General features: G+C 35.0%; 1 protein-coding gene across 6 annotated transcripts in view; it reads right to left on the bottom strand.

The window, feature by feature from the left end:
• Positions 1–17659, bottom strand: part of GOLGA4 (golgin A4) — a 113028-nt gene that overhangs the window by 37908 nt on the left and 57461 nt on the right. For 5 of the 6 annotated variants that reach the window (XM_070455410.1, XM_070455411.1, XM_070455413.1 and 2 more), the window contains 6 exons: positions 17230–17359; positions 15557–15744; positions 15188–15271; positions 12838–12985; positions 2304–2482; positions 157–285 (listed from right to left, as the gene is read on the bottom strand). In XM_070455410.1, the coding sequence (XP_070311511.1) occupies positions 157–285; positions 2304–2482; positions 12838–12985; positions 15188–15271; positions 15557–15744; positions 17230–17359 (858 nt within the window). The remainder of the gene's footprint in view (positions 1–156; positions 286–2303; positions 2483–12837; positions 12986–15187; positions 15272–15556; positions 15745–17229; positions 17360–17659) is intronic. The other variant, XM_070455412.1, reaches the window with a different exon arrangement.

The following is a 17659-nucleotide window of genomic DNA, read 5'->3' as shown; positions in this document are numbered from 1 at the left end:
ATCAACAAATTCTGACAGCCTCATTTCTGCCTACAGTCAGTCTCTCTGCATCCTTAAAGGTCAAGGCTGAGAGTAGAGTGACCTCAGCCTAAAAGGCAGGGGTGAGGGCATGACAACTTTATAATGAGGGAAAAACAAAATACTGTAGGTACTTACAAGAGCTATTCTCATTTGCTCCCGAAATTCCATTTCTTGAGTCTGAAGCTTCTTCGTCAGTTCCTGCTCTTTGCTAGCCAGCTCCTCTTCATGAAGCTTCTGTAATTTAGCAATTTGTTCTGAGGATTTCTGAAAAGCAGCCAAATAGTTAAAAGTGAAACATCCAGATAAAACATGTCACTCTACAACAAAACAATACTTTATTATAGTTCAATCATCAAGCTAACAGATTCCTAACAGGAAAAATTAGAACATATTTCCCACATAAATCAAAAGTCACCAAATTCTTGAGAGTTTAAAGAAAGACCAGTAAAGTGTTGCTCCTCATTTAGGACATGAAGAGCTGAAGCTTCAACAGTCAATCCTATGCAGCTGAAGCTCCAATTCCACATCTTACAAAGATGTTCCCACCAAACAGGATGGGGAAGCGTAGCAATAAGGATGCGCTCAGAAAGGGCGCTCTATCATGGGCAAGGTGCTCTGGCTTCACCCAACTAATTATGCCTACCTTTCCAGGCATGTACTACTATTACTAATTAAGTACTGGTCTTGTTCTTTCTTGAATAGGAAGACTCAAATCTTATAAAAATGTCAAACCACCCTAAATAAATTCAAAAATTTAATAAAATCAAATAAAACTACCAAGCAAATGAGGGAAGGCCCACTGGACAAAATAAACATGGAATAATAGCCAATCTCTTCTGAACATTAAGAGTAATGAGGAGGGGCTATCAAGCAGTAGAATATAAATATAAAACAATATATAAAACATTATAAAACTATATAAAACAATATAAAACTAGAACATATGGTAAAACTAGTATCAGTGTAATACCAGCATATGGTCAGACAAAGCAGTGGAACAGCAGAGAGAATCCAGAAGACCCATACACAGCACTACAATAATTTAGTATGCAATAAAGGTAGTATGGCATGTCAGAAGGGAAAACACAGGTTACAAAAGAAATGATTGGAAGACTACTAGGCAGTCATCTGGAAAATATTTAGGTTGGGTCCCTACCTCACTCCTCACACTAAATAAATTTCAGCTGGATCAAAAATTTAACCATAAAAAATGAAAGCATGAAAGTGTCACATGAGAAAAACAATTTTTTTTTACTCAATTGAGAATGTCTTGAAGCAGAATAAAAATTTGCTAACATTTAAGGAAAAGAAAACTTTTCTGCATATCACTCCCCCCCCAAAAAAAAAACAAAAAATGATAAAGACAACAAATTGAAAATTATTTGGATAAAAATACCTATCTCTAAGGGTTAATTCTTACTATAAATAAAAAGCTTCAGTAAGAAATCAGTAAGAAAAAGTCCAACAGTCCAAGAGGAAAAGGAATCAGGATTTGATCAGGCAACTCAAAACGGAAAACTATAAATTCCTTGTAAACATAGAAAAACATGTTTGTCATATTGTAAGAGATATGTATATTAAAACTACAATGATGTCATTTTTAACTTAGCTCATAAAGATTTTTAAAAAGTCAGGTAACAACATCTTTATCAGGGCGGGAACATATTCTAATACTTGAGTATAAATGGTCCTCCATCAAGCTTGTAGCAACTAGGCAATAATCAAAAATACACACAACTTTTGCCTGAGTAATATTCCAGTTCTAGGAATCTATTCTAAAGAAACAGATGTTAGCAAATACGATAAGGATATTCACAATTTCCAACAATAAAAACGTAAAGTCTAAATATCTACCCATCAGTAGAAAACTGATAAAATTATGAGCTATTCATAAAATGAAATCTTGAGCCGTCTTTAAAACAAAAGGGACATCACTCTTAACTCAATAATAAAGAACAACCACCAAGACAGATTATTAATTTGGAAAAACAAAATACAGAACATTAAAAATAACATGCCATCTTTTATTTAAGAAAAAATTAAAGAGAGGGTTAGAAAACGAAAAAGAGAAATTATATGCAGAGATTATCTCTGGGAAGTATACTCAAAAAGATACATTCATTTCTTTATCAGAGTGCTTTTTTTCCTATATCCTGAACATCATGAAATGGATAAGGTCTAAAATATAAATTTACTCTTCTTTACTGCAGAGAGTGTAGGAAAAGTATAAGACTTAAGTTTCAAAACTGCTGTAACCCACTGCAATCTAGAATTATTCTTACTTTCGTGACATCAACAGCCTCCTGCTTCAGGCGACTTAACTCCTGTTGAAGTCTGATACGTTCCTCCTCACTTGCTTTTTCAATGGCTTTTATTTGCTCATCCATTTCTGCTTTCATTTTTCTCCGTGCTTCTTCTGTTTTTTGGGCTGTACTCAGGGCTTTCTCAAGTTCCTCAAAAGCTATAATGAAAACAGCAGAAAACAAGTATCTCAAGAAATACTATCATTGAGCTAAAGTGTTTTACACTCAATTGATGGGAACTAAGAGCAGCAGTAGCAGGACATGTGAAAAAACTCATCGTTGTTTAAAGCCAAGAGGTATCTGAGCAGTGGTTCAACAAAGCCACAAGAAACGTCCAGTCACTGAAAACAATTGTCATCGAGTTCTGGATTCATACATTAAGATGGCTTATACTGTATGAACTTAGGCTCAAAGTTGGAAAAAATATTAAATAACTAAAGATTCGCCCCTCTCTCCCCACAAATGTCATTATGGATAGTAAATTCATAGAAATGAATACTTGTACCTACTGCTGTAGTATATAATTGCGATTGCTTCTCTGTCTGCTATGCAAGTTCTTGTCTATTAATCAATAACTAGGTAACACTATTGTATACTCACTGGGATATTTTTAAGAATGAAAAAATTATTCTTTGACTAATCGTATTTAAAAAAATAAACAAAAACCTCTTAACCATACAATAAAAGCAGGGTTTTTTCCCTAAACATTTACTGGCTGAATCACATATTTAAGCAATGTATTTTGATATGAAACCTACTACTATTTGATATGAAACCTGTATTTTGATTTGAAAGCTATGTAAGTTTCAAATCAATGTAGCTAACTAATAAGAAATCTTTTCCTGATTCAAAACCACTACAATATTGTAAAGTAATTAGCCTCCAACTAATAAAAATAAATAGAAAAAAAAGTGTACAAAAAGGCACTACTAGCAGGGAAGTTTTGAGTGAAATAAGAAAGAATACAGATCCTGCAAAAACAGTCACCTAGGCTACAACAGTAAGATCTTTAAGGACAGATCACTCAGCATCAAACAGAATCTGACAGCATGGGTACCAGAGCTGGGTAACTAGACACCGAAAATATACGAGTATGTGTGCTTGTATGTATTTGTGTTTGTATACATGCATGTGTGTGTATGCATGTGTGCACTGTATATGTGTGTAAACACACTTTCTCTCTCTACTGACAGAATAATATCCTGTGAAAATCCTAGTGCTACTATCATCCTCGACTATTTTCTTTAGTCCTCAAAGAATAGAAGACTTCCCTTTACCAAAGAGAAGAACTATAAATAAAACATCAACTTTCAAGATGGGTTTTAATCCTTTTAAGAAATAAATATTCAGGGTGACAATTCATTGACACATGAAGTATTCTCACTTCCAGTGGTGTAAGAAATGTGGAACATCAACCGATGATATTGCATAAAAAAAGCCCCTTCATTAACTACAATTTCACTTAACACATAGTGGTTTTCACAAAGAAACTGCATACCTAAAGACAAACATGTATTCTAAAGCATTTTCTTAACGGTGAAGTATAGTGGGTATAGAAAAAGGCAACAGAAAGATGGAATTCTGCTAACAATGGGGAAACACAACTTACATTGCTTACTACCTTAAAAAAAAACTTCTCTGGCAATCATGCATTTGATATTTAAAAAAAAACCTATCCAACTTATTCATTTTATATGCCCAAAGTATAAAACCATAGCTCAAATAAGGTCTAAATTTTAATGACATATTAATTAGGTTTAATTATTTTTAAAGATGCCTACTCCAACTTCAGTGATATTTGCCTGCAAACACCAAGATGATAATCCTTAGACATAAATATGCTGGTAAATAAAATATTTAAAGGAATATGCTATCTTTGTTTTAGATATTCTTTTACTACAAATTCTGGTGTCAAGCATAAATAAACATCTCTTGCTAGCAATAAGAAATTAGTTTCCTTGTTTCTTAAAAACCAGTCAAGTAAAGTGACCAATTACAGGAAAGAAATCTTGTAACCGGGTGCGTATTGCTTAAGTTTGAGCTGAAGGCTTACATCTGGGAAAGAAAAACATGGAAAAAGGAATGATGGTATTTTTTGTTTGGATGTCATCACCATCTTTTCATTACAGCTAATATTCAGCATATAAGATTGTATCTTAGCATTTCTAAGCACTTCACAGAAATATCTTAAATCAAGCTCTAGAGAACCTGAAGATAGTTATGATATTCTTCCAGCAAGACCGAGTTTTAAATGAAAAGCTTCTGTCAATTAAGCAAAACAAAACTGTACACAGTCAATACCAAGTGAAACTTTCTTTCTTTTAAATTCCAGAATCCAATACAGTATAAAAATAGATACAGGGCTCTCACTTTCTTAATCAATAACAACAAAAATCAATGCCACAAAGTTCCTTTTGGAGATAATTTTCCAAAAGTTAATCTTACTAACCATATTCAGCAAATTTTAGTACGTTCTATATGGTATTGTAATTTTAGTGTTTAATACTCCAAAACAGCTAAGTTACTTGATTATCCATCATATAATGATTAACATAGGACAGATCTGGTTCCAAAGTTCTCGTATAAATTTAATCCTTTCTTCCCACACTCTGCCACCTTGTCAAAGAACCATATAATTTTATACCTAAAAGGACACCTTTGAGACTTTTAATTCAACATCTTCATTCAAATGTAAGAACTGAGTTCTCCAACTTTTCCTTTGGATGATAAATCAACTTAACTATACAGGATTTAAGGAACAATCCTTACCTGTCATTATTTTTTAAAACTAAGAATTCCAGCATTGATCATGCTCAGCTGAGCAGTGACAAACCTTACTAAACCAGAATTTTTGAACCAATCAATTACTGATGGCTTCTAACTCTCAACAAAATTCACCATGTTATACCTCTGATTGACATACAAAAACTCACTGCTTTCCATCTCCATCATGCTTTATGAAAACGTTAAGTCCCCCCAAAACAAAATTTTAAAGAGCCAGTAAAACACTTTTCTGTATCCATGTACAGAAAACTTATTTCAAACACATTCTACACTGTACCACAAATGAAGCCACCTCCTTACAGGAAGTCTGCCTCCAAAAACGAGTCCCATTTCAATGCTGAAGGAGGATATGCTGAGAGACTACTTACTAACCAGCAACATCTCAACTTCTGATCCTGCAACCACCAGATACAGTAAGTGGAGTCCATGGCCTGTAATATTCTAAACGCGAACTCCACCCCCCTTTCCAAAAGGAATCTACACTAGGATTTTAACGTTGAGTGCTAAAGAGGTATGTTCTGAAGGCCTACATAATTACCTTCCAATTCCCAACAACATGTGTGAGTGGGGAGAAGAAAGCGTGCATCAGCCCCAGCTGACGAGCCTTCTACCAACATGCAGGAGTGCGCGGGGAAACCGTGGCCACAGCACACATCAACGGGAAGGCTAAGCACCAACTGCCGCCAAATGTTGCAAGAACACATGGTGTTCTTCCAAAGCAAAATTCAATGTATCTCAGGCAATTTTTGTTTTCAAACAAAAATCTGTGAAAACATTTCTAGGAAAATGCAATCTACTTTAGGAATAGTCCTCTATCAGTTAAAAACACAAGGCAGACCTTATACTGCCAGCTCCTCACTTTGCCCTTTAGACAAGGTCCTCTTAAATCCATGGGAGGTAAAAACTGGACAAATGCTCACTTAAGAGTTACATGAGCTCAGTAATCCAACCATTCATTCATCATGTATTTATTAGATGTTTGCCATCTGTCAAGCATATGCTAGGCACTGGGTGATATCAAGAAAGTATTTCACAAAGACAGTTGAAGTTATAAGGTGTGTGTGGGGGGGGGTGGTGCAAAGTATAAAAGAACCAAGCCTCAAGCTAAACTAGAACAATTGTGGCATTTGCTTTTGTCACTTCAGCATCCTTCCCTGCACCACCCTCAAAGTCCTAACTGTCATATTAATGACAGCAAATGCCAGAATTCTGAGATACTAGGCAGCATTACTATTTTGCAGCACTGTCCTGGAAGACACTTTACGGCAAAAATAACAAGACCCACTCTAATCCCCCTGCAGGGAATAAGGAAAGAGGCAGAAAAGTGGAAAGGCTGGCAACCTCTAGATTAACTAAGAAGCTGAATAATAACATCAAGAATGAGTAGGTAAGCCAGTGTCTATTTCTTTATCCCAGCAAAAGGTTGCTAGAAATGCATGAGGTATTTAAAAAAAAAAAAAAAAAAACCCAGCTAGTACTACGAAGTGAATAAAATGCAAATTAAAAGAAAAAAACAACGAAAAGTTTTTATTTATCAGAATTCCCACCCAATCATCAAGCCTCTTTTGTGAATAAAAGCAAAAGTCTAGAGCAGCAGTTTTCAAAGTCTGATCTCAAAATCCTAGAGTCCTGAGACCCTCTGAGGAGCTATGAGGTCCTCCTTTTTCCAAATACTTATCTGCATGAGGGCAGATGTTCTTGATATATTTCAACCAAATTAACATATCACAACAGACTGAAAGTAGAAACAGGCATGAAAATCCAGTTATCTTCTATTAAGTCAAACAATAACATAAGCAAAGATGTAAAATAAGGTTTTTCTTCACACTAAATTGTGTTTTGGGAAATACAGGTAGATTTCATGAAAGCATTTAAACTTAACATATAATAGGTTTTTAACTGTTATTTTCAAATGAACTATTTTAAAAATTTCTTAGCTTTAATTTCTAACATAATAAATACCAATCCATATTACCCACATAATAAAAACTCTTTGGAATCCTCAACAATCTTTAAGAGTACAAGGAGAATAAAAAATATAAAATAAAATAAAATATTGAGAAAAAAAAAAAGAGTACAAGGAGATCCTTGTGTTTGGAAACCACTGGTCTAGAGTTTACATAAATGAAAATAAAATGATACTACCACCCAGTGGCATAAACCAGCTAGTGCAATACTTGTAAGCTGGGGCCTTCAGAAATCTAATAAATAACCACATTTTGCAACAGAAATCTACTTTTCAAGCCACTTCCTAAAATACATAACAAAATTCGCTCTAACAGATTAACTATGCTTTGACCTTTAAAGTTTTTACAGATCTATCCAAATTTTCACATACTCCTTACATTAATCATGCAAATTTATCTATCAAATATTTTGAAAACTTCAGGATGATCTTGAAAAATATTAGGCTAAAGCTAAGTAAATTTAATTAAATTGAAAATATGACTCTGTAATAAATGTGTCCCTCTAGTTGCTGGTGCTTTCCAGTAACAGTGACAACTGCCAGGAACAGAAATAAGTGCAGGGTGACAATGACTTTCCAAAGATATGGATGCACAACTACTACTACAGAAATGTATCAAGCACCTACAAATATACGATTATTAAATAAACAACCTATTTTAAAATCTAATTCCATTTAAAATAATAAAGTTTTCTATCAGGTGTTTACTCAGTGCCAAAATGTGTACTTACTATTTGCCTAAAATGGCACCCTTAAATTCTACTTTAATTCCTAATGTTTTTGCCTGAGAAACATGGAATTTTCTTTGTAAAGCTTATACTAAGGACCCATGATAAGGAAAAAAAAAACAGCCCTTACCCCAGTCCTGTTCATACAAGGCTTGGGAAAGGCACCATGATTCACTTATTGGCATGTGTGGATGCACAAAAATAAGATGTTTTGTGAGACTTAAGACTCCAAGAAAACTCTGTGACAAATTATCAGCAACTAACAAAACACATAAATACACATGTGATTTTTGTTTGTTATATAAATATGCATAAATCTTACACATTGTTTAAAAAGAAACTATTTTAAAGGGTTCTTCAAATAAATATGTTCCACTGAATGCCTTTGGTATTATCAGGCCTATACTATACAAATGAGAAAAAAAAAAACCAACTTATTTCCTGAACAAACACAACATGACAATAAAAAGGCAAACAATGTTATGAGTTAATCTACATTTTAAGTGCAGCCAATCATATAAAATAGAACTTCAGCAAAAAACAGGGTACATGAACAGGAAACAGGGTTTATGAAAGTTAATGCACTCTGGAAACTTTCCTAATCCAAGCAGAATATTTTACTCATTTTGCAGAATTGTAGGCAATAACAATGAGGGGGAAGGTGTTAATACTACAATGTGGGTTTTCTTTTATAATGGCTATATTTAAATAACTTAAAAATAACTAACAAAAAAGAGTAGAAATTTATGGATCAGGCTTTATCCTGAGAAAAAGTTCAAAGATGGAATAAGTATATTACAAAGTTGTTATAGTATTATTCATAATAATGAAAATAGAAAATAATCTAAGTGCTGAACAACAGGGAGATGGTTAACGATGTACATGCATTCTGACAAAGCTATTAAAATACGTTAGTACATTAGCAACATGGAAAAGTTCTCCTAATGTAATGCTAAATAAAGAAAAAGTAGCATACAAAATTATATGGATAATTATGATTACAATTATATAAAATAAGGATTATGAAAAGACTAAATGGAAGTGTATTGAAACAACAGCAATGTGCTTTCATTTTCTCTATTTCCCAATTTGTTTTTTGTAATATACTACATTAATCATTAGCCAGCTATTCTACCTCCTATTTCAGTTAAAAACATACACACACATGCACATACAAAACAGCCAAGACTTAGTGTGAACTTAACATTCTGTACAGGTGCTGAACTGAAGAGATAATATTCTAGACAATTAGTAATAATACCCAGCACTTAAAAAACACCATTACATATTTAAGCTGCACCACCAGAATTCTCCAAATTTAAAATCTGGTTACTTTACGATATGACCATCTATTTTAAAATAACACCTAGAAAGGAATACTATCAACAGTGTTGTAAAATGCTTGTAACAAAAATATTTATTTTTTGGCTTTATCGACTGATAAGAGTAATTTTAACAACACAAAAGTGCTACAGTACTGTCCTTCAGAAAACATGCCTAGCAGTTCCACTGTAGAGCTGAACTGAGTAAGTACTACAGGGTGATACATCATCAAGCAGGCGTGTTACCATGTACCCACAGTCCAGGTATTTATGATAGTGTTATTCTTTTAAAAATCAGAGACACTCAGATTTCCTTTGTCCTCCAACAAGTGAGAAGCATCACAGTTTATCTAGAAAAACTGTGAGAAGCAGTGCAATAGACTGTTTTCCAAGAAAAGTAGTGAGGATGTATTTGAGACGATTTGACCTCCAGAGTAAGTGTGCCCCCAAAATTAGTTATTTGTCTGAAAATACCCACATGTCAAGAACTGTTAAATATATGAACTAATTTTTTACAATAAAAAATGCACTGGAAGAGTTCAGATTCTTTGATAATTATTTTATGTACACACTTACTTCTAAAAATCTTAACCACATGGTCAGCTTTTATGTGTTTAGCCTTTAAATTTTAAATCTAAGAGAAAGACAAACATTTAACAGAGAAACTAAATTCTCCAAGCGCCAGATGATATTCATATGCTACTATAGAAACTCTACTTACTTTACAAAGACATTTTTTTTTACTTTTAGTACTAAATTTGGACTTCTCTGTTAATTGGAATAATCACTTATAGGTGAACTAAGAACCATATTATATTTGAACAATTCTGTTCAGACTCAACTAAAACCATCAGATAAAATTCAGTTGATGCACAAAACTAACTTTCATTATAGATTTTAAAGGACAACATCCTCAATACAGAATCAGTATGCTGCAATTTTCTATCATAAACCCAATAATTATGACTACAAATATAATTTCAAAAAATCTATAAAAGCACTCATTGTTATACAAGACTTTCCAAAGTAAATATTTCTATTAAATAACTATAAATATTAATTCTCTCTTTAAGTATTTATTAATTTTAAATACCTTGACAGTACTATAAACAGATAAGTCTTTTAACTTATAGGCTATGAAATATTTATAAACAGTTTTATGAAAATCATATTAAAAGACAAAATACATAAAAGGTACAAACTACCATGTATAAGCATAAGGAATACAGCCAGTATTTTGTAGTAACTATAAATGGAATACAACCTTTAAAAATTGTGAATCATTATGTTATATACCTGAAACTTATATATTAACTATACCTCAACTAAAAAATAAACAAATAAAGACAAAATATATCTGAGTTTCAGAGAAGTAAGAGAAGGAGGGCTATATTACAAAAGAGCTGACTGCAACAGCAGCCTGGGAAATTTTTATCCTACATATGAATTAACTGTATGTTTCACCCGACTTTTCATTATTCACCCCATTTTACTTGTTATTCATGGGTTTCTATCCCCTCACAAGATACACCCCAATTTAAAAAGGAAATGTAACCCTTCACCAGCATTATTTTCTCTTGGCTGGCTACAACAGTCAACAAAAGCAATCCTAAAAATGAAAAGGCTTGACATGAGAAGCTGAGACTTTGCAGTAGGTTTTTCTGTTCACAGAAACCAGTGTTTAACAGCATCTCATAAGTCTCCAACTGCTTCAAGGAAGTTGTTAGAGACTATAGCCTGAGAGATTTTTCTACTAATGCTCTCTGAAAAGGAAATCTTCTTAGGTCTAAAACAACTGCAAGGAGACATTTAGAAGCACATCTAGTTGTGAACCAACTACCCCTCTCATTCAGAACCATTCCTCTCCTTAAACCTTACAATCTGGTTTCTAAAATCATTTCTGAAACTGCATTCTAGGAACTGAATCCTCATGCAAATTAAAAGAAATTTTAAAAAATCTTTATCCCACCTTCTGCATTTTTGGAAATGCCTCCTATATTCCCCAGAAGCCTAAGTGTCCACAATTCCTATGATGTCACAGGTTAACTTTTTTCTTCTCTTCACCAAATGCAAGATCTCTATGTTAAAAGCACAGACGCCAGATGCAAAACGCCCTGATTCAAATCACGACTATCCATTTAGTTCCTGTGGGTGAATCTAAGCAAGTTACTTAACTTCTATGTTCTTAAGTTTTCTGTCTCATTCCTTATTTGTAAAATGAGAATAACAGTAATACACATGTCATAGAAATTTTAAGGATTAAATACAAATACATACAGGAGTGAATACAAGCAAAGCATTCATGACAGAGCCTTGCATAAAGTAACTGCTGGCCATCAGCAGCAGGTACCACCACTGCTACTACTACCAGTAAAGCAATCTTTCAGAGAAATCAGCATCTTCTGTAAATTGAACCAAAGACTTCAACCTTAGGCTAATGCCTCCAGAAAGACGCTCCAATTTCTTATTTCCAAATTCCTACAAGTCAATTCCATTTGGAAAGCTTATAATTGGCTCAAATTCAGAGAATCTAAGCAAACTCATCATTTCACTCCATTCCTCAGTGTCCCCATTTAGACTTCCTTTATTCTGGCGTCATGTGATTCATTCAGTCTGCAAACCCTAAATCTCTGATGTCTTCTTAGACTCCTACCTTTCTTCTGCCCGTTCAAGCTGGCTGGATACCAAATTCTGCAGAATCAACCCCTCCTCTTATTCCCAGATCCACCATCCTAGAGAAGGTGGCCAAAGCTCTCAGTTCCCAAAACCTGGGTTTCTACCTTTCCTCTTAAGTTCGACTCTGCACTTCGTTTCCTTTCTACATGCAACACTGGCTTCCATCACATTTATACTTTTCTATTACTGGTTTCCTAACATGAAAAACACACCAAAGTCTAACCTCAGCTACTCAAGTATCTTTACAGACTTTAACAGTTAGTTCCTTCACAATCCAACTTCATTTTTCCACTTCAGCAAGAATGATTTCCAGCTGACACACACCCCAACTATGGTCATGTGCCTATTTATGATTTAGAATCTGAAATGTGTGTTGCCCCTGCCTGTCTGTGTAGGCCCATTCTATTCACTATCTGAGGCCCAACTCAAAACTCCCATCCTCACTAACCTGAAGGTCCCATTCACTCTACTCTTGCCTCTTTCAAGCATCTCTCCTTTCCTGTCTTGCATTACTCATTACCATACCCTGCTGAACACTGTGCTGGTCTCAACACTTCACAGCCTAGTATTTATTGGGTCAGGACATAATGCTGCTATGTATAATGCTGAATTATTCCATCATTCTATCAAAAAAAGCAAACTGTATCTTATACTTTTTTGTTTATCCCCAAGCATCCAGAAGGTAGCAGTTATTCAGTATGTACCACACTGTGCCTACCTGGGCAGTTTCAAAATGTACACCTAAATTGATAGTCTAAGGCAGTGGTCACCAAACATTTTCCACAAAGAGTCAGAAATAAATACTGTAGGTTTTGCAGGGTTCTATATAATAGGCCAAGCATTAGCTGCATTACCAGCACAGGCCATAGTTTACCAAGCCCTGCCTCTTCTAAGGAACAGTCTACTGTGTCTTTATAAAGAGGCTCTACAGTTGAACATTTTTATCCATATTAAACTAATTTTTCTAAATATTGGTTAGTCAAGCACTTCACATGACTTGAGTTCTAACATAAAACAAGTAACCCCTGATTTCTTACCAGCTCTTTCAGACTTTTCTTTCTGTTCACGTAACTCCTCTCCCTGGGTAGTCATCTGTTTGATGCGACTGCGAAGTTGGGCAATTTCTTCTTCTTTCATTTCCAGGGTTTCATGCATCTGACGTTTTGTCTCTGCTATTACCATTCCCTAAATAGAAGTGCAGACTCTAAAGCGTTTGCATAACAAAACTGCATTATTAACAGCACATAACAAACTTACTTTAAAAGGCAGAAAACATAATGTTTCTTACTAAGTAGAGCATAAGAATTATTTCAATATTTCACAAACTGAAGTCTGTGTCCTGCATATATACTACACTATGTACTAAAATAACTTCAGTTACCTGGCATATCAGGGTATTTTTAATAAAAAAAATCATTTTAATAATAGTTTTTATCTTTAAACTGTTAAAAACACATTTTGGTTAAAAGATTTATAATCTTTTCATAAATGCTTACTATAATTTTCCCTATCTTAGTAAACAGTTTACAATAAATCAACAAAATACAGCCTTTTGTACTTGGCTCACAAACAACCACAATTACTGAACTGCGCTCTAATACAGGGGAAGACCCAAAGGCTGCCGAGAGTATAAGGTCACCGCTGCCATACTGGATGGACCGAGACTGTGGCACAGATCTACCTGGTTTTTCTCTTTCCTCTTGTGACAATCTCTGGTCCCAACACCACTCCTTATTACTGTCAGTGGGGCAATCCCATTCCTCCAATTTGCTAACTGCTATGTCTTCCCACTTTCTGGATAATCTACACAAGAAATGAAGGTCGCTGGGGGGAAATATAATCAAACAGTAGATGTTAAATCAGTCATTTGCAACTAACAAAAAAAAAAGTGTGGTTCAACTTGTCTCTTGAAAACTAAGACTGTGACAGCTAGTTTATGATATTAACAAGAGTCATGATATTAACAAGAGTATGATATTACTCCTAGGGTTTGTCAACTCTTGCTTTAGGGTCTGACTCTTCCAGATGGCTAATATTAATCAACAGATTAAAAACTAGGTAAGTGGGGCATTATTACACAAATTTCAAAACAAAATTGTAAGCCTTCAGTCTCCTCAAAAACCAACTCACAATGGAAAAAAAGAGAGACAGAAAGAGAGAGGAGTGGAACCTATAGATTAAAAAAAGTCTTAAGAGTCAAAACCAACTGCAATGAAAGAACCTCATTTGGATTCTGCATCACAAAAAAGAGCAAAAGTGTATGAGACAAAAGGGAAAATCTGAAACTGCTGAGATAGTTGACTTATCAAGGAATTGCTATTAAATTTTTAGATGTGATCATGATAATGCCATTATAGTTTTATAAAAATAAAAATAGTCCTTTATTTTAAAAGACACATTAAAATACTTATAGAAGAAATGGCAAGATTTCTTAGATTTGCTTTAAACCAATCCTAAGATGAGGATACTGGCAGCTGGGAATGTACAAATGAAACAAAATTAGCTGTGAGATGTTAAGTGTTGAAGTTGGGTGATGGGTTCACAGGAATTCCTTTTATTAATCTTTGTATTTTCTATAATAAATTTTCTCAAAAATTTTTTTAAACAAGGTCTTTATGAAGTTAATGAAATATAATCTAGTAAAGTGGACAGAACAAAAAGACTGACAATACATTTCAACAGCAGAACAGCTCTGACACTTTCTTAATTACACGGTCACTTAAAATCTGTAGTTTTAAGTGCCAAACTAAAGAACATGGTGGATGGTGTAGAACTAATTGGAAGCTACCGGAAAAAAAAAAAAAGGACCCATGAACTTGGCGCTGAAAAACTTTAGTCAAAACTGTTTGTTCATGAATTTTTTTAGTTGTCTTTGCTGCCACAGCTGAAGCTACTGTCCTGACTCTAAACTGCCAATCTCACCTATATACTCTAAAGTTTATTTGTAGAAAACTTTATTTATGTTAATGTATATATTACCACTGCATTACTTTTTGGATAATTTATCTGAGAGATTAATCTGTTTCCATTATATTTGAAAGACAATACTTACATCATTCACATTTAGTAATGCCTTAACTGTAACTAATTTAACTTTTCTCTAAAAAGTAGTTATGTACTATAAACAAATTTCTTTTGCAACAGCAGTCTAACCTAGAAATCAAACTGCTGACTGGATCAAGAAATTACAGATTCAGCTTCACATGATACAAAGCTAACACTAATAGTTATATAAATCTAGAAATGAAAACAAAGAAGTTTTTTTCATGGAAGTAGCCATAATAATTTTGGAAAGCAGAAGTCTGAATGCTTCCAATTGCTTCCAAAAATGAATTGGGGCGGGGGGGCCCTCGACAAATTTTAGTATCATAAGTTTTGTTGTTTTACCTTATCTTGTTCAAGCTGTTCAATTAAGTTCTTTGCATCACGCAACTGAGTGATAAGTTTAGTCTTCTCAGCCATATGAAGCTCCTAAAAAAATTTTAAAAATTCATTTCCATCTCTAATAAAGTTTCTTCTTATATGCGAACTCTAAACATTTTATCTAATTTGAATACTCCTACAAGCCTAGTAGGAGAAGAAAACACAGGATGTGTCAAAAGGACAGTTAACGGTAGACTCCCAGGGCACTCGGGGGCCCTCTCCACGCGGTCTACGGAGGAAGGGGCCAGCGTTCCAGAGGAGGTGCAGGCCGCGCTGGGGCCTGTGGACCTACCATCACCGGGCTATGGCAAACCACACTCATCGCTCTTTTACCTTCATCTTTTCTAGTTCTTGAAGTCTTTCATCCAGTTGTTCCTGCAGGGCTTCTTTTTCACTGGTTAACAGCGCACACTGTTCCTTATGTGACCGAATGGTCTCCTTACAGCGCTGCAGTAGGTTCTCCTGCCGCTTAACTCTCTGCTGAAGCACTTCCACTGTTTTAGCAGAAGCTCCATCTCCCACTGTTAACAGTGAAGCGGCATAAACAGGGGCTGTCAGTAAGGAACCTGAGGACTCCCCGGGATTCCGTCAGTGCACAGGAATGCATGCTCATCCCAACACTTTACTATACTCTGAGCCACTCAGAGAAGAGAGGGGCGACCTTCCCAACTTCTACTTTGCTGCTATTTGTGTGACCTGTAGCTGAAGGAGCTGAGTAGTACATTCACCTCTTCCGTGGTTCCGCCCCAACCCAAATGACACAGCACTCAAGAGTTAACTAATGTTAACTGAACCCACCCTCCTTAAAAGATAGTTTCATGGCCATTTTTCACTCTTTGCCAATGCCCCCTGTGTCTCATTGCCTATACCAAAATTATCTGTAAAGTATTCCTTCCAAAGCGTTCTCATCTCATCCAGAGAGAAGTCCTGGCAAGTAAGCTTTCTCCACCTCCTTACATTTATGAAATACGCCAGGGAGCATTTCAGGAGCCCTTATAGGCTGGCTGCTCAGATAGATGGCTATTCAGCTCTTTGCTCTGGTTCTGGCTGGACCAAAAATTTTTATCATCAATTTCTTTGCAAAGAAGCTAGTAAATAAAAACTGGGAATTTTACTGAACAGATACCTCAAAGTCTCTAAGACTAGGGTGGACTATAATTGGTTTTTAAAACAGAATAGCTTTCAGTTAGAAAGCAAATAATAGGGCAAATACTAGGATCTTTGAAAGTAGAAGCATGGAAGCAGTATTGCTTAAGAACAAAAAGAGACAAATAATGACAAAGAGCATATTCCTTAATCTTGAGTAGACCTGACCTTTTATATGAAGTCTAGTTACCACCCTCAATAAAACAGTATAATGTAATGAATTTCAATGACAATGCAAATGTATGCTACTCATAGACTTTCAAGTAGTAAAACAATTACTTTCTCCTGAATAACAGTAAACAAAAAGCCCCCAAAAAATATCAAAAATCTTGCATCTGTTAAAAACAAGACAACAGGTCTAAGATGGAGGGTTACATTTAGCCCCAAGCCACCAAACTGAGACTTAATTACAGTTTTGACCTCTCCCAGAAATGGAATCTTAAGCCAGTTCAACAGGAATCACCTGGTCAACACTAGAGAGGTCACATGCCTGACAGACCCCTGCCTCCTCCAAAGGAAAGGGACCTTGTCACAACCAATCCACTCTTTGCCACTCTAACTTCTTTGTCCCACTCTCTTCTGTCTATAAAAGTCTTTCATGCCTTCATTTTGTACAGCTCCCAGGAGCTCTTTTCAATCTGCTAGAGGGAGATGCTGCCCAATTCATGAATCACTGAATTATGCCAATGATCTTCTAAATGGACTCAGTTAAAATTTGTTTTTTAACACATCTTTCTAGAAATATGAGGGTCAGGGACATTCTACTTCTACCTCAGTCCATGTCTATTAGTTCCTGCCCTAGAATCTCTCAACATCCTCCTCTAATTTCTAACTTAACCTCCTGACAAGCTGAAGCTTACCTACTGGCTCTACATCACTGTCCGTGTTCTCTTTAGTGATGCCTTCAGCCTCTGGTTCCATCTGAGGGAGTGGTTTTGGTAGATCAGCATTCATTGGGCCATTTCGTAACCGTTGCTTCAGCAAAGAAACCTAAAAACAAAAAAAGTTCTTCATTAGGGGGTTAAAAAAAAAACAACAGAAATTATGGCAGCAGTACTTTATTTAAAACAGAGAAGGGATAGAGTAAAGGTATCATTTTTGCTATAAAGGAGGGAAAAAAATAAAAGTAAAAAATTTTCTCCCAAAACAACCAATTTTGGTATTTGCTATTTTCAGTGATAGCTTAGCCAGAAGACACAATAAATCAAAAATTATCCTTAAAACTGAGTTGAAAAGCAAAGAATTTTAAAAATAGGCCTTAAAAAAAAAAAATCGAGAGCCTATCAGATA

Source organism: Odocoileus virginianus, chromosome 26, assembly GCF_023699985.2.
Source record: "Odocoileus virginianus isolate 20LAN1187 ecotype Illinois chromosome 26, Ovbor_1.2, whole genome shotgun sequence".
Taxonomy (NCBI): Eukaryota; Metazoa; Chordata; class Mammalia; order Artiodactyla; family Cervidae; genus Odocoileus; species Odocoileus virginianus.
Note: the sequence above shows the minus strand (reverse complement) of the source record. Positions and strands in the feature narration are given on the sequence as shown.